General features: G+C 44.8%; 1 protein-coding gene across 1 annotated transcript in view; it reads left to right on the top strand.

The window, feature by feature from the left end:
* LOC134932005 (transient receptor potential cation channel subfamily M member 7-like) overlaps positions 1 to 17,598 on the top strand; it is a 359,306-nt gene extending 341,708 nt beyond the window's left edge. Inside the window, exons 34-35 of the mRNA XM_063925995.1 lie at positions 1,755 to 1,861; positions 14,005 to 17,598. Coding sequence (XP_063782065.1) covers positions 1,755 to 1,861; positions 14,005 to 14,123 — 226 coding nt within the window. The 3' untranslated portion in view covers positions 14,124 to 17,598. The remainder of the gene's footprint in view (positions 1 to 1,754; positions 1,862 to 14,004) is intronic.
* Positions 17,599 to 18,837: the final 1,239 nt, after the last annotated feature.

Here is an 18,837-nt window from a genome sequence, read left to right as displayed (position 1 = left end):
GGAGGCTGTTGCCAGCAGCCTCCCTGTAAAATAAAAAACTCTAAGTTAAACTTTACTAGAAAAGCTCTGTAGAGCTCCCCTAGCTGTGACAAGCACATTTTCTAAACTGAGTCTGGTAGGAGGGGCATAAAGGGAGGAGCCAGCCCACACTCTCAAACTCTTAAAGTGCCAATGGCTCCTGGTGGACCCGTCTATACCCCATGGTACTAATGTGGACCCCAGCATCCCCTAGGACGTAAGAGGAAAAATGCATAGCAGCGATCAGGTCTGAATCGGGTCCTTAGTACATTCATTTGCGTCTATGCCGCATTTGTGTGTTAAAAAAAAAAAAGGTACAGTACATGGAGAATTTGGAAATTATAGACAGAATAAAGGTATGTCACATATCATTGGATTCAGCTGAAACTGCTTGTGCGACTTAGAACATTTATATGACTCTAATAAACATGTTCCAGGGAAAATAATGTAAAAATTACATGTACAGCATGTGGAGCATTTTTACCGATCAAAGGTTTTTTGGAGTTTTTAAGTGTCAAAATGTATTGAAAAGTGTTTAGTCGTTGCAAATGTGCTTGAAACGTGTACTTATAATTGATTTCTAACATTTTCATAACAAACTCGGCCAAAAAAACCCACCTCTAAATTCTCTGATAGTTTTAGAGTTGTTTTGTGTTCGGCTTGTAATATCGGACTTCATTACATTGGCCGAGTTGTATACTTAACACAGGCAAAACATCTGGATCCGACTTTTTATCGGGCTCTCTACTTTAGAGCCGGAAGCATCCGAAAAAGCCGCTTTGCAGCCACTATTACATTAGCCGACTTTGCAAAATGCACGATGTTTGTGGCAATAGCCTCAAACAACAGACATTTTGCCATTATCGGCTCCCATTACATCCCGGCCTATAACTGTAATATGTGACCTTCATACATGCAATAAATCTGAGCATTTATATCTGCACATTGGTGAAGCATATGTTTTTTAAAAAGAATCCAAAAAAAGGCTTAATTAATTATCATTGTATTGCAACCAGGTTAGCACCATATGTATTCTGTAGGTAATAATTGTACAGTATCAGCAATTTTTAGTACTTTAGTGGAGGGTCATCTAAGTAAGCAAAATCTGCATCAATCTCTGAATAGCCCCCATAGTTAAGTTCATTAAAACCATATAATGATAATAAAGGCTTAATCTTATAATACAGGTACACCACCGATTTTCCGGCATCCTCGGTTCCAGTGCCGTGCCGGATTATCGATTTTGCCGGATTAACGGTGGAAACTAATTTTGCACCTTCAGAACATTTCTAAAGCAATAAATAGTAAAATATATGCTACAGTATAATATTAATTAATGAATAAACACAGTAGTGTGTGATGCTTGCTGTGTCACCTGCAGTACCCTCAGAAGCTGTACTCACTGACACTTGTGCGCGCTGTGTCTTCTGCCCATGTGCGGTACTTGCTGTGACCTTGGACGCCATAACAGCCTCACTGATGCTTGCTATGTCACCTGCAGTGTCCGTGGAAGCTGTACCCACTGACACTTGCACGTACTGCGTGTTACGCCCATGCGCAGAAAATGTTCCGGATTAAAGGATGTCCCTAACCCCCTTTAATCCGGACAAATCAAAATTGTCCGGATTAAAAGAGGTTCCGGATCATCGGTTGCCGGAAAATCGGTTGTGTACCTGTATCTTCCATTATTTAAATCATACATCCATATACAGTATGCCTTTCTTCTTCTTCACCAGATTAAATGATATGGTATTTGGACCAGCAAATCTTGGGGATGATGCCATTAAAAACTTCTGTACAAAACATCAGTGTAACACGTGCTGCCGATATCTAAAACTCCCAGGTAAGTAGGAAGTGGAGTAGTATGTCTGCGGTAATATGCACCACATTTACAAAAACTAAATACAATTATTCTTATTATGTCATTATTATTAAACAATATATGTATTTTGTGACATAACAGGCACAGAATCAGTATAATTTACCGGCAGGCGGGATGCCGGCTGTCCATATTCCGACAGTAGCATCCCACCCGCCAGAATGCCGTCAGCGGGACGAGTGCAAAGAGTCACCTTGCGGGCTCGCTGCACTCGCCACACTGCGCACTCTGTTGCTCACTGCGCTCTCCAAAGGATCTATTCACACTCTCTGGGTGTCGTGTATACCCATGAGTGGGATTAGTCCTGTTTTGCCGGGATTACGGCTGTCTGATTGCGGCGTCGGTATCCTGACCGCCGGGATCCCGTCAGCTGGAAAATTTAACAGATCTCACAGGCACAATATATCTGATATTTATAAAGTCTTCTGTTTTTAATATTTGAGAGATGTTGTATACAGAAGATTGATGCTGTGTGTGATGAGTTATGATTCGGTGCACAATATATTATGTATGCATGTTTTGCATGTCTGAAGTGTTAGTAATACTTATGGAGGCTTCGCTTGTGTATTTTTTCAAGATATATTGTGTTGCTAAGATCCTAATTTTAACACTCATTGACGTCTTTTCATGAAGCAGTGAAAAGAGTGGAGAAGTGAGCTAGAAGAGAAGCTGCCCTTGGTAACCAATCAGTGTTGAGATAACATTTATAATGTGCATTCTTTAAAATTATATGTAGCAGTTGATTAGTTGCCATGTACAACTTCTCCACTGGCTCACTTGTCCACTCTTTTCACTGCTTCATGAAAATACCTAATTACAGTATCTGACCTGGCATAAAACAAGCGCATAGTGGTATTTGGGGGACAATTATAGAACCTGTCAGTGCATTGTTTGTTCGTTCTCCTTTTTTGTGTGACTATAGGACCCAAACATTTTCCAATAATTTTTGCACAGTATTTTGTGTGCAACTAAATGGCCCCATACTGTCTGGAAAATGAGGGCTTTGTCATACTGTATTTTGCTTTCATGATTCAGATGGGTCAAGCGTAGAAAATAAATTAAAATTAATTAATTAATTATTTTATATACATTTTTTTATTGAAGTTTCGCAAATGTAATAATGGGAAGGAAAAGGGTACAGAAACAAAGAGGGAATAGGTGGGGAAGAGGCAGGGAGGTACACAAAATTTAACTTGTGATCATAAAATACATAGGTCCACAATAAGGTTCAAAATGGATAAACAGACAAACCAAATAACAGGAAAAATTGTCAAGTTGCAAGCTTTTACATATACATATGGGCAGGGCTTAAAGTGGTACTGGAGAGGTGGGGGAACTCATCTCCCCCACGACCCCTCACCCTATGCGCGCCGAAGGCGCGCACCGCAAAAGGGGTGTGGCCTCACAAGGAAGGGGCGTGGCCACTCAAAGTACCCCTAATTAAAAATAATGCCTCACAGTAGCACACTCTTATTCACATTGCCCGCCCAACATACTAGTGCCCTTTACACACACAATGCCCACAGCAGTGCCCCCCCCCTCCTAATTTTAGATTCGATTCACAATATAGCAGTATATGTTGAACAACCTTTGCTCACCTCTCTCTTGTTTCCTTTGTCTGTTACTCTCCTCATGTGTCCATATCTTCATCCTAGGTATCCCATACTCCCTATATGCTCTCCTTTGTGTCTAATCATCTGAATCTTTCTCTCCTTTTCTTACCCCCTACACCTCTCACTCCCTGTGCCTCACTCCCCCATCTCACCCCCTGCACCTCTCTCTCCCTGCGACCCTTTCAGCCTCTGCTTCTCTCTCACTCCCCCAACTCACTCCCTGCTCCTCTCACTCCCCCATCTCACCCCCTGCTCCTCTCACTCCCCCATCTCACCCCCTGCTCCTCTCACTCCCCAATCTCACCCCCTGCTCCTCTCACTCCCCCATCTCACCCCCTGCTCCTCTCACTCCCCCAACTCACCACCTGCTCCTCTCACTCCCCCAACTCACCACCTGCTCCTCTCACTCCCCCATCTCACCCCCTGCTCCTCTCACTCCCCCATCTCACCCCCTGCTCCTCTCACTCCCCAATCTCACCCCCTGCTCCTCTCACTCCCCCATCTCACCCCCTGCTCCTCTCACTCCCCCAACTCACCACCTGCTCCTCTCACTCCCCCATCTCACCACCTGCTCCTCTCACTCCCCCAACTCACTCCCTGCTCCTCTCACTCCCCCAACTCACCCCCTGCTCCTCTCACTCCCCCGTCTCACCCCCTGCTCCTCTCACTCCCCCGTCTCACCCCCTGCTCCTCTCACTCCCCCGTCTCACCCCCTGCTCCTCTCACTCCCCCGTCTCACCCCCTGCTCCTCTCACTCCCCCATCTCACCACCTGCTCCTCTCACTCCCCCAACTCACCACCTGCTCCTCTCACTCCCCCAACTCACTCCCTGCTCCTCTCACTCCCCCATCTCACCACCTGCTCCTCTCACTCCCCCAACTCACTCCCTGCTCCTCTCACTCCCCCAACTCACTCCCTGCTCCTCTCACTCCCCCAACTCACCCCCTGCTCCTCTCACTCCCCCGTCTCACCCCCTGCTCCTCTCACTCCCCCGTCTCACCCCCTGCTCCTCTCACTCCCCTGTCTCACCCCCTGCTCCTCTCACTCCCCCGTCTCACCACCTGCTCCTCTCACTCCCCCAACTCACCACCTGCTCCTCTCACTCCCCCAACTCACCACCTGCTCCTCTCACTCCCCCAACTCACCACCTGCTCCTCTCACTCCCCCAACTCACTCCCTGCTCCTCTCACTCCCCCAACTCACTCCCTGCTCCTCTCACTCCCCCAACTCACTCCCTGCTCCTCTCACTCCCCCATCTCACCCCCTGCTCTTCTCACTCCCCTAACTCACCACCTGCTCCTCTCACTCCCCCAACTCACCACCTGCTTCTTTCACCCCCTCCCTGTCTCACCCCCTGCTTCTTTCACGCCCTCCCCCAACTCACCCCCTGCTTCTTTCTCACCCCCTGCATCCTGAAAGCCTGGACTCTGGAGAATTGGGTCTCCTGCATCAGTGGCTGTGGCCTGAATCATCAGGTCCTGGCTGTGGTGTAAAGCTGGCAGCGGCTGCCAGATAGTCCTGGCTCATAGACCGGCTGCTATTCAAAAGAAGCAAGGCTGCACTTTGAATCTGGCGCCAATTGTGCGCCATTCATAGCTCCCGGACCGCCAGCTAATGAGAAGCTGCCAGTCCCCGAGCCGTGATTGGCTCATGCCAGATTTTGAAATAGCCGCCCCTTCTTTTGATTGCCACTGGTCCAGAGGCACGGTACACAGTTGAGAACCACTGCCCTAGTCTAAGCTGCCCCCAATACACACTTTATATTAGTTTTGTTTCATTTGTCAGCTAAGCAGATCCATAACCTGACCTAATACACCCCAATCCACCATTCCTTTATTAATACATCAGCAGCACCCACACTCCTCATTCATTAAAAACACCCCAAAGCACCCACACCCTCATTCATTAATAAAATCCCCAGAGCACCCACACCCTCATTCATTAATAACACCCCAAAGTACCCACACCCTCATTCATTAATAAAATCCTCAGAGCACCCACACCCTCATTCATTAATAACACCCCAAAGCACCCACACCCTCATTCATTAATAACACCCCAGAGCACCCACACCCTCATTCATTAATAAAATCCCCAGAGCACCCAGACCCTCATTCATTAATAACACCCCAAAGCACCCAACACCCTCATTCATTAATAACACCCCAAAGCACCCATACCCTTATTCACTAATAACAACCCCAGAAATCCTCAATGAGTACTAACAACACCCCCCAAACCCCGCCCCCCCAAAAAAACAACGATTTGAAGAAAAACAAAACCCTAAACCTCAGAATACTATTTAGAGACATGTGATATAAGTAGAACCCCCCCCCCCCCCCCCATACCTCCCTTCAGCATTCACTCACTGTACCCTGTGGGCTGCTGTGTGCACCTCTCACATCCAGAACAGAGTAGGTGCAGCTGCGTGTAAGGTAGGAGCTGTCTGGGTGCTCTTATCTCTGTGCCCGCTCCAAATCTGCACTGCAACGGCATTCTTTCCGCCTTGCAAGTCCAGCAGCAGCTCCTCTGCTGCTCCCTGTGCGGTGTGAGCGGCGCGCTGATGGGAATGAGCCAGACGTCGCTCCATGACGTCACCGCGTTTCATTCCCAGCTTGTCATAGGAGGAGGGAGGCGGGCTATGTCACTGTAGTGCTGCCCGCCTCCCTCATCTATTTAGACATGCAGCGCGGCTCATCTGCAGAATCTGTTCGGGTATAACCAGGGGAAGGTGGGCTGGCGGAGGCGGAACGGTTTCCGCCTCCAGAAGGAGGTGACGGAACGCAGTTCCTCCCCGTTCCGGCCCACTTTAACCCCTGCATATGGGAGTGTTGGCTGATAAGGTAAGTCTGTCATGCAGTACAGAGAGGCTTTGATATGAGACAGAAACACTTAAGTGTCCAAATCCAGCGAGGCAGATACGGAACTACCATTGGGGCAGCAAGTGCATTGTACCGGGCCCCCTGAGGACTAAGGGGCCCACTGCTTCCCAGACCAGCAATGAGTTACCCCCAGAACAATAATGAAGTTGGGTTGGAGGAGGTGGGCCCAAATTATATTTTTGCACCTAAGCCCTCCACTTACAGTTCTGCAACTACGGTGAGGGGATTCTATTGATTGTTATCACAGAGCCCCATAGATGCTCCAGGGAAGCCAGCGCAACAGGGGGCAGGAAACTGAAAAGTAATATACGGCCCCTGCAGTTTCAAACTCATAATGGGAGTGGACCGCATTTTCAATAGCATCTATAGTAGGAACTATTGGTGTGCGCCATTGACGGAATAAGCCATTGACGAAATAAGCCATTGACGAAAGCTTCTTGAAATAAGAATATGACCCATTATGCAATCGTCACTAGGAGACAGAGCACCATAATATAAGTGGAGAATAACTTTGGATGTGGGGTTACAGAGAATCCTAGGACTCTAGTAACAAGAGCAAACACCGAATTCCAAAGACTAGTGAGTGCAGGGCATGACCAGAAAATGTAAAGCAGAGTTCCCACATTGCCACAATTGTGCCAACATATATTGGGGGTAGAAGGCCACATAGAATGTAGATGGACAGGCGTAAAATATAGGCGGTGAAGAAGCTTATAAAAGTGTTCAGTGTGGGACATACACCCTGACAGTTGGAAACAGGTTTGGAAAACTAAATGCCACTCCTCCGATCAAACAGTATATGCAAGATCAGCTTCCCATTTCATCTGAGAAGCAAATTTTGGTGGCGTTTGGGAGCAATTTAAGAGGTTGTAACACTGTTATACCACCTCTACTGTTCTTTTTAGTAAGTAATTCTCAAATATATTTAGATATAGGAGATACTCTGTGAGGGGACTGTGTGGCCTCCATAAACCAGTGTCTTATTTGTAAAAAATCACAGAATCCCTATGGGATAAAGAGAACTGTGATTGTATTTGAGTAAAGCATAACAGATAATCCATCACAGTCACCTCACTGAGAGATGACAGCCAAGTGTCAAATCGCAAATCCGGAATTAGGCACACCAAGCCCATCAATGTAAGATCAGTGAAGGGAAGGGAGACATCGTCCAACTTGGACACCAGTTTTAGCCAAGCCTTTCGTGCAGATTGCATCACAAACGATCTGGTGGCCACATACTTTCCTTTGCAAAAACAGAACAAGGTAAATTAACTGCTGAAAAAGCGCCTCAGCAGAGGATGCATCCCATAATATATAATATGTATTAAAAACAAATTCTGAGATTCTGCGCTAGCCGAACACCTATGTGTCGATATGTAACAAGAAAGCTAACAAGAGAAAATGGCTGCGCTGAATGGCAGAAGTGCAATGAAAAGAGAGCCAACATATGAATAATATAAAAATTTAATATGTAATAAAAGAGATGTTATGATATAATGATACCGATATAACAATGAACAATAAAATAACCCACAGAACTTGTCTCAAAGTGTCTGCACAACTGGAGGACTTAAATTGTGTTGCAGCTATAATGTAAAGCTGAAGTCCGGTCGGATATCCTGCGTTGCCCACAAAAGCTATGCAGCAGAGAGGGAATAAAGTGACCCGCCCCTCCACACACCTTGCTCAGGTGTCATACTTGGGTGCAACTCCAACATACTCAGCCGGACACGTTGTCTACTGCTTTTCCGTCTCCAGCGGCTGTTACCACTCAAGCCGTCCCAGCAAGTTCTACAGCACACAGCACTTTATTCCCTCTCTGCTGCATAGCTTTTGTGGGCAACGCAGGACATCCGACCGGGGACGCCCGGCACACGGACCAGCCCACCCGAGAGGTATCAACAACTGAACTTTAACTGGTGACATAAAGATAATTACCATTGGAGTCTTACTATTGCACCATTTGTTTATTGTTTGTGCACTCATAGCAGTGTTCATCGGCAGCTGTGGAACATGGACTTCAGCTTTACATTATAGCTGCAACACATTATAAGTCCTCCAGTTGTGCAGACACTTTGAGACAAGTTCTGTGGGTTATTTTATTGTTCATTGTTATATCGGTATCATTATATCATAACATCTCTTTTATTACATATTACATTTTTATATTATTCATATGTTGGCTCTCTTTTCATTGCACTTCTGACATTCAGCGCAGCCGTTTTCTCTGGTTAACATACTTTCCTTTGTCTGCCAGTAACTTTAACATATCAGTTAGAGGGAATGGGGACAGCATACCTCGTTCTAACAGAACTCACAACTTGGGGTCATCCTGAATAGTCCACACTCCTATTTGAGCCAGGATACATGCTAGTAGATAGGGGTGTAAATCGGGAAACGCCAAAGCTCCTCAGGGCCCGTCTTAACAGCAGTGTAGGCCCCTGGGAAAAGCAATGCACTGGGACCCCTACCAATCCTCCAATGATAGGGGTGGGGAGTGATATCAGTGGCAGCTTTGATGTTCCACAGGTGGTAGTGGGTGTTGTGTCTTCCGCACAGCATGTAGGACCTGGAGCAGTAATTTCTGCTAATTACTCCTTTATTGCATATGGTGGGAGATGGAGCGGTAGGGGGAACACTAAACTGTAGAAGGGGCATTGGGCTGAATGAAGGGGCTTCGGTACATGACTTCCAGGGCGGTAGGGGGTGTTTAATTCACAGGGGAGGGGTGGATACTGCAATGGGCTTAATATCCATCACTTTCTGGTGGGAGGACTGATTGCTTGATTGCAGATACAGTATCTCCAGTTCCTGGAAATAGATTTGTTAGCTTTTTAATAGGATAAAAAAATACTAGAGTGTTCCACCTTTCAGGAGATACTGGGGACTTGGGGATCAGAGTTCAGGAGCCACAGCAATCCACCAACGATAAAGTAGAGACAAGTAGAGACAAGCTGCCAGTGTCAGTCAGAAAGAACCTGAGATATGTGGCTGGGAAGATCAATTAACAGGCTTGGATGGGGCCACTGCTGTGTAGTTGGTTATCTCTGGTTCTCCAGGGCAGATTTTCAAAAATCTGGTATGTCTGGAAAAAGGGGACCATCAGCTATCAGCCTAGGGCCCTTATACTCCTGGGGCCCTTGGGTAACTGCCCATTGAGCCCATACGAAAAGACACATTTGGTGAAAATAGTATTAAAGTTGGTCAGTAAGAAATTAGGGAGTAAAATAGGGATTGTTCTAAACAAATACAGTAACTTGGGGAGAATCATCATTTTCAAAGCCATTCTGAAGTCATTTGTGACATTTATTTTCATGTGAAAGGGGAGGCTATAAGGTAGGCCACTTTTGTGGTGATCTGAACCTCCAGATATTTAAAGCTTCTATCCTGCCAGGTGTAAGTGTATTGAGCTTTCAAAAATTGTAATAAAGCTGGGGGGAAGTTGACAGGGAGCACCTTCGTTTTGGAGCTATTCAACTTACAGTAGGAACCCGTATTCAAATTAATTTTAGATGATAATTAATATAACACTTAGGATGAGATAGACATAGAAACATAGATGTACTAACCCTTAAAGTGATCAATTTCACGGTGATAAAGTACCAGCCAATCAGCTCCTAACTGCCATGTTATAGGCTGGGTTTGAAAAATGACAGTTAGGAGATGGTTAATTGGTACTTATCACTGTGAAATGTATAATTTTTCAAGGCTTATTACATCTGACCGTCATTATGAACTTTTCACAGCAGTTACTGTCACAAGTGTCAATATGTGATTATAGTCAAAACACAAGAAGATATTATTATGGTCAAAATACAACAAGATGTAATTTTAGTCAAAACACAACACATTTGCAGTATGAACTTTGTATCACAAACTGTGGTGCATTTGTCACCACAGTTTTTCTTTAGCAGTTTGTAAGGAACCTCGACCTTTTGACCATGTCGACCTTTTGACTGTCTATCTATCAACCACCTCCACTCATGTTAGTGACTTCATCAGATTGAAAGTAACTGGTTCAGGTTCCACTTTTAAAGCACCTATGGGCCTAATTCAGACCTGATCACTGGACAGCGATTTTTTCAGCCCTGCAATCGGATAGTCGCTGCCAACAGGGGGAGTGTATTTTAGCTGTGCAAGTATGTGAACGCATGTGTAGCAGAGCTGTACAAACTGATTTTGTGCAGTCTCTGCGCAGCCCAGAACTTACTCAGCCACTGCGATCTCTTCAGCCTATTCAGGACCGTATTTGACGTCAGACACCCGTCCTGCAAATGCATGGACACGCCTGCATTTTTCCAAACACTCCCTGAAAACGGTCAGTTGACACCCACAAATGCCCTCTTCCTGTCAATCTCCTTCGCACAAACCCATTGCTGAGCGGCGATCCACTTTGTAGCCGTGCTGCACGCCTGCGCATTGCAGTGCATACGTGTGCGCAGTTTGTGTTTGATCGCCCGCTGTGCGAAAACGCACAGCAGCGATCAGATCTGAATTAGGCCCTATGTATGGTGCTACACATATGTGGCCTGACTGCATTCTAAGGGGGACATGTACTAAGCAGTGATAAAAGTGGAGAAGTGAGCCAGTAGAGAAGTTGCCCATGACAACCAATCAGCTGCTCTGTATACTTTTATAGTATGCAAATTATAAATGTTACGTCAATGCTGATTGCTTGCCAAGGGCAACTTCTCCACTGGCTTATTTCTCCACTCTTATCACTGCTTAGTACATGTCCCTCTAAGCCTCCTATTCATTTTCTCCCACAGGTTTTCTTACATCGCACATACAGCAATATATCTATCTATCTATCTATCTATCTATCTATCTATCTATCTATCTATCTATCTATATGTGAAAGCCCTCACTCACTGACTGACTCATCACTAATTCTCTGACTTCCCGATATGTTAGGAAGCTGAAATGTAACATACAGTAGGTATTAATCAGGTGGGAAATAGGAAAACTACGTAATTAGAATTGTAATAAACCTCCCCTAAGGGCAGGGGCGGATTGGGATGGAAAACCAGCCAAGGAAAGCAGCCCAAATGGGGGCTAGTCTATTGAGGGGGTGGGGTTTGTTAAGGGGGGTGGGCTCTTGCCTCATTAGGACTGATTCTGAGTTGGCTGCAGTTGCAGTCATCCTTGCGGTTTTTGTGGTGTACAGCTGTGCATCTCAATGTGCAAGGACTAAGACGCCCACTGTCAGTGACTACAGACGCTGCAATCTGTCATAACATTGACACTTGCAACAGCCCCATGCTATGTGCCTATCATCTGTCTCAGTATGGCCTCCAATGTGAGCATTCAGCGTCTCTGTACACAACCACTTTCAGCCACACACCCATAACAGTTACATCTGCATCTGATTATACAACCCCCTGTGAGCGCACAACACATTTCTAATACACTTCTTGGTGCATACATCTGAATCTGTACTGCGACTCTGAATGAACACCATTGGGATACATGTGTGGTGCAACTCAGACACATGCACAGACAAAAACATTACCTTACTGCGTCCAACATCACCACTGCGTGGCTCAGAATGTTGTATAGTATGCCATAGTAATACTTGCTATATATGCTCAGTAGCAGATTATTTTTCTGAGATGTGCCTAATTATAGGTTTCTCTGTGATGCTGGGATGTTTTCCATAAAAAGAGAAAGTTTATAGGATTTCTATACACCACTGAAGAAAAAGATGTTTTACTGCTCATAAAACAATATCTGTCCAAATGTTTTCCAGCAAATTGCTTTCTAAGTAGACAACAACTAATGTATTCTTATGAAGGAAAAAGTCATTTCAGAGGTCTGCTTTCTGTCACTTTACCCTGATTATTTACTGAGAGATGCCCTGAGTGCAGAAGAGTGAAAAACATCGTCCGGTTTTGGGTTTGCTAAATCGCTGAGACCGGTTTTGGATTTCATTTTTTTTTTTTTTTTAAACTGACATAAAAAGCTAAAATCGCACAATGTTGTCCTTTTTTTGTTCCTAGAGTATTATTAACCTAAATAATAACCCCATTAGACTTGCGACCCAGAAAATTGCCTGGTATAGCTAGCCGGCAAATTCCAGAGTCTCAGTCCATCTCTGGGAAAGAGAGTTTGCTTTCAGACATACCAAAATCCCAGGTAGATGCATGTTCAAGTACAAAAACCCGGGATTTTCATGGAGATGCAGTTAGCTGATCGGTGCGCGGGATCCCAGCGGTCAGCATGCCGACGCTGGGATACCGAACACTAGAAATTTTGTCACACCCATTGAGTGGGAATAGAAACTGTGATGAGCGCAGCGAACCACCTTGCCCGCTGCATGGCGAGCGCAGCGGGCCCGCAAGGGGCTTAGTTGCGCTCGCTCCCCTGCACCCGGATGGGTATGCTGACCGCCAGGATCCCAGCAGACGGTAACGCAGCCCCAACCCACATCACATATGTGTGAAAGGGGTATAACATTAATTCCCTCCCATTTCCAGTCAATTCTGACCACCTCACAGCTGACAGTGTTGTTCACCAATATAGGACAAGGCTGCAGTGAGCAGACTGGCTAAATTAAACAACAGAGCAGTGGCAAAAACACAGCAGTTTAAAAGACTATGGGGGTCATTCCGAGTTGATCGTAGCTGTGCTAAATTTAGCACAGCTACGATCATCTTTCCAGACATACGGGGCGACGCTCAGCAAAGGGCTAGTCCACCCCGCATGTCAGTGCTGCCCCCGCCCCCTCGCCTCTGCCTGTCGATTGAAAGGCAGAGGCGTTTGCTGGGCGGGAGGGCCGGCAGCATTGGGCGTCCGTTTTGGGGGCGCAGTCCTGGCAACACAGGCGTGCCCGGACTGTGCGGGGGGCAGGCCGCGGTGGCTGCATGACGTCACAGGCCGCGGTGGCTGCGCTGTTAGGGAGCTACTCTTCAGGTACAAAAGCATCACCGCCGTGCGATGCTTTTGTACCTGTGCGGCAAGGGGACTGCCAGACATGCGAGGCGGACTAGCCCTGTGCTTTGCGTCCTCCCGCATGTCAAAATTTTGCACAGCTACGATCAGGTCTGAATTAGGCCCATTGTTTTAAATATTCTCTCTTTTTTCACTTCACATACCGCTGGCCCCAAGAACCTCTGCAATCTGTCTGGACCAATATGAAATAGGTAGCACTTATCCTTGTGTATCAGTGCCTAATTTCTCATGGATTGTAAAATTACGAGCAGGGCCCTCTTACCTCTTATGTCTGATTGTTATTACCCAGTTTTGTTTTATTACTGTTTTGTTCCCAGGTGTAAAGTGTCACTTAATATGCTGGTACTATATAAGTAACTGTTCATAAAATACACAACATGCTCTTCATCCGAAATGCAATGAATTTAGGGAATGTCGGCCCTTGTAGAAATAAATGCAGTGCCACCCACGTATATGTACTATTACATGTTGTCAGGATCACAGTGTGTGTGTGCTTTCGCTCATGTGGGTGTTGTGGTAACTGACTGACCTCATTGCTTAATATTTCTATAGATTTCTGCGGAAGGGTTATAGTATAAGAATGCACTTGCCATGTTTTACGTCTTTTGTTTCATCAGTGTTATTGCACATATGTGATGACTGTATTTATGTGTTGTAACAGAGATGAAAATGAATGAGTACATAACAGAGGAAGCTTTACTCCAAAGGAACACTAACATCTTCAATGAAGGCTATGGAACAGAAAGGTCAAGCCAGCAACCTGTCAATGTCATGCTGTGACTAATTACAGCTCCCTTGGTCATGTAACTTGCATTATAGTATAGTACAATGAATTGCTGCAATGTGTTGTAGGTCATTTCATCTCTAATTGGTTTTGTTTGACCTCTGAGAGCCTGACATTGTGAATTATGTATATAGGCACAGGAACAGGGGCGGGCGGGGTCGGGGAGTGAATGGCTTGCCCACCTCTAAATATTTGAGAGGTGTCTGTGAAAGTATTGGGTTAAGGGGCGCAGTGCGACTGCCATCTACAGTTAATACAGGCAGTGTCAGGAAGGAGATAATACCCTTTCCGCCCTCCCCACAGCCCTTCTCCACCTGCCTCCAGGGCCCTCCACCCCCCTGTATCCAGGTCCAGCCCTTAAGGTGTGTGACTAGTTACTGTGTGCTGGCCCCTCCTCTGGGACCTGCCCTGTACCCTTCTCACCTACCACTTCAATTGTTACTAACCTCTTCTCTCACCCACCTTTGTCCACCCATTTGTCAGCTCACCTTTGTTATCCCACCCCTTTCCCCCACGGCACCCCCTATCTTACCCCATTTCCAATAAGGTTTTGCTGAAAATTAAATCATGATGCGGCCCCTGCGATCCGTACACGCGGGTAAGCTGACAGAGACCGCATCTGTTGTTAGATGGATAGATATCTCTGCCATCAGGTAGCTGGTGTGGCAGGTAAGTCCAGGTGCCCTGAGAGGGCAACATTCAGCGATTTATGGGAGACAGGGTGAAATAGTATCTTGCCCACGCTGACCCGTCCCCCCCCCCAACCAAAAAGGTTGTGGCACCCTTAATTATGTTTTAGCATTAGGACAATTATGCTATGGCAATGGAAGCCATTGTCATACTGAAGGACTTAACTAGCAATCCACAATACCACCGCTGAGTGAAAGCATATATGTTAAAATGTAGTATGTGCATTATATTGCATTTTTCAGCACTTGCTACCTACTGTATGGCACCTGATGCCTAATGGAGGCTTGTGTTACATTTGCTAAGAATCATTACATTGTAAGAGACCTGTAGCTAATACAGCATTAAGGGGGGTACACACAGAGAGATCTGTGCTTAATTTCTAAGCAATCTGGCTAGATTGCTTAGAAATTAAGCACTGATCTCTCCGTGTGTATGCCCCATAGCGATAGCGATGCGTGGACCCTCGTGACGCTATCGCCGGTACCAGGCCAAATCTAGTTAGATCACTGGAAATGAGCATTCCCCCCGTCCCCCCTTCCTCGCTCAGAACACATCGTGCTGTGTGCTGAGCGGGGGAGAGATGTGTGCTGAGCGTTCGTGCTAGATCGCTCAGCATTCATCTCTGGGATAAATCTCCCCGTATGTACGGCCCTGTAGCTAATGGTTTACCCACAGTACATTGGCGAAAGCCAAAAAATCCATTTGAGCATAACTCTGATATACACCGTGTAAGAAGGTACATTATTAATGTGTTGGCATCAGATTCATTAATACATCAGGCAACAGAGAAAATAGTTACTGGTATGAATATCCAGAGGAACATCCTGGGGGTTGTAGTTATATCACATGCTGTGTTTTGTCCATAACTGCTGTAAATGAAGAATTTAAAAATAGAAGCTTTGAGACAAATAGGAAAATAAAGCTTAATAATAGTTTTATCCTACCGTATTTGTGTCATACATTCTGTTTCTGCTGTATCCCATGGACACAAGTTGGAAGTTCAAAGTTGTCCAGATAAAACAGTAGCAGCAGCTATGTTGGATTTATTTTGGTATACAGTATGAATAACAGGCTGGTTGTGCTCACTCAGTATTGAAGTTTATAACTATAAAAATCTGAGAGAAACTGGTGATGTCCAGCAAAAATGTCACATCCAAATGGAACATGATGGTTTTTCTAGAAGCTGTTTTTATATTATGGTTTAGCATTAAATGACTTGGTATACTAGACTGCTATATACTATGCAATATAGGCTGTGGCTCTGGTAGATGGGTGACAATTCATCTGTCAGAAAACCCATCATAATACGGATATGTGATCCCCTTGTGTTTATTGTACATTTGATTGGATCACTTCATCATGGGGATGTCATCAGACATGTATATTTCCAACAGTATGTAACAGTTAATGAAAGTATTATATGATCAAATCTTGTTTCACAGAATAAAATGTATAATAGATTAAAACATGTGATATGCAATCTGTGCCAAAGATATGAGTGGAGCCTTATACAATGAATCTCCTTATTTTAGCCATAAGGCACTGTAGTATTCAGATGTAACACTACAGTTCCTCATTCTCCTAATAGGTTTCTCTACAAGTTAATATAAGTGGTCCTCATTGTAGTTCCTCATTGCTGAAGGTAGTACTGTTTTTTGTTTTCAAATAAAAGAATTGTCCGTGAGGGAGACGTGCATCATATATATGTAGTATAGAATGATTCATTTCCTATTAATTCACTATTATATTTGATATTTTTTACACTCCTTTGTAAGGTTTTCATCCTTGAAATTGCCCAAGGACTGCTTATTATTATACTAAAAAGGATTTTGAGGTGCCTCTGTGCGCTAATGTGGAGCAACCTGAGAAATATTTTGAATAGGAACCACAAACAATTCCAAGAAAACAGACAATATACAAAGAAATCAAAATATATAGCGCTCAGGCGTGCATGATCCTATTTGTGGACGTTTGGCATGCCAGTGTGATAAATGCAACCCAGCAGTCTATAGCTCTCTGTAGTGAGCATGGTGCCTAGGCATTTGTTGAGGACTACATTCTTGGCTGTGCGCTGTTTTTTGGTTGGTCTACTTCAATTAGCAAGAGCACAGTTTACACAGTATTTTTCAATTGAATTGCATAATTGCATCTGTTTACAACATTTTTCCAGAACAAAACAGCCTTTTTCAGGTGGTATCCACACATTTTACTTAAGCATCCCAGCATTTAACATGGAGAGACTGCAGCAGATATCTCAGATACCTCTCTATTTCCGAAAGCAAAGCAACCCCTACAAGTGTCAATGGGGGTTGCTAAACTGTCAGATTTGCCTTTGCATTCCGGATATTGGCCCCGGCAACTAACCCCGTGTTCAGATGGTATTAGCCACTGTTTCCTATGGGCTACATTACGCAAAAAGTATCAAGAGAGGGATCCAGAATCTGATAATACAGCGATCACATTAGCGATCACTTTACTTTTACACACTTCAGGGATGGGCTCCTATTAGAGCACCGGGCGGCTCCTGTATGTGATTTTGGTGCTACCCGGAGATCTAGAATTCCTTATTGCCACGGTAAGTGATAAGGAATTATAATTATCAGGTCTTGAACCCAATCATTTCTAAATCTGGCTCGAAGAGCTAATACTAGAGCCACATGGCAACTATATGATTATATATGAACCAGGTTTGGATGTTAAAAATGTGACTGTAAATGAACCAAAAAATGTATTTGGAAATATAGATGCAAAATATTTTATATCAATCCTCTGGTATTATGCTGTTATGATATGCATTGGTATTTTAATGGCAATCATATTTTCTGTTGAATAAAAATGTATTTTTTAAAATAACTGTTTTCAGTGTAATCTCTGTTAAACTGGTATGTCTTTCTGTGTATCACTGTCTTAGTACATACAGTTTATGAATCTGCAGCCTGCTCAATTTTGCTGTAGTAGAGCTGCTACAACCTAAACCTTTTACTACACTTTGTCCAGTTATATTTAGTAAAGTCCACACTGTTGATAATACGAGATGGATATGGATGGTACTTCAGCACAAGTCAGGTTAAAAAGAAGAGTACGTAAAAAAAAAAGAGTACATTTGCGGAAGAGCGAGGAACTGGAGGATTACTCTTCCCCTTTTTGCTACATATGTAATGGAGGCAAATTATCCAAAAAAGGACATTCTCTTTAATACTAAAATTTAGTCAATGCACATGAATTATTCGCAGTAATAATCCACTAATAATAATAATAATAATGCTCAGCATGCTAACATGACACGTTGGTTCTAGTAAATACCCAGCGATTGTCACCATGCTAATTACCATGTTAAAATATACAGCAAATTTCCTATTTCTCAAACCCAACACATTACCATCTTATCCAGAGCTGGATTCAGTCCCTGTGGAGCTCTAGGTGAGATACTATGTAAGAGGGTGGCGGTGCGGTGTAGTGCCTTCTGCCGTGCAGGTGTAGATTTACCACTTACCAGGCGCCGCACTCTCTCACCTTCAGGTACCGAAACCTTCAACGGACCTGGAAATCTTCAGTTGGACCCGGACACGATGACCTAGGGGGAAGGAGATTGCTGAGTGCCGTTCCTCCTAACTGTGGACCGAAACGCCCTCCGAAACTGAGGAAAATGGAGCTTTCGGGCTAGGTGAAGGTCATCCTGGGCGCACGGCCTCAGAGCCCGAATTTCACCTATCGGTACTCTCGCACCAGGTGTAAATTCAACCTTGCACCTGCGTGCAAGGTTCACCGTTCGCCCTGAAGGAAGGGAGACAGATAGGGACAAACACACGCAAAAGGAACAAACGGACAGATGTTACTCACCGTCACAATCTTGCACTCCTATCTTCTCCACTTACAGGTGCCTGTAAGGAGGTAAAGAGAAAACAGCCGTGCAGGGCCAAGAACTACCCTAGTGTGCGTCCTCTACACTAGCTACATGAACAGAGCCCTCAAACTAGCTCGTGTGGGTGGTGCTACACAAAATATGCACAAACTTTAAAA

The sequence above is a fragment of the Pseudophryne corroboree genome, chromosome 6 (genome assembly GCF_028390025.1).
Source record: "Pseudophryne corroboree isolate aPseCor3 chromosome 6, aPseCor3.hap2, whole genome shotgun sequence".
Classification (NCBI taxonomy): Eukaryota; Metazoa; Chordata; class Amphibia; order Anura; family Myobatrachidae; genus Pseudophryne; species Pseudophryne corroboree.
Note: the sequence above shows the minus strand (reverse complement) of the source record. Positions and strands in the feature narration are given on the sequence as shown.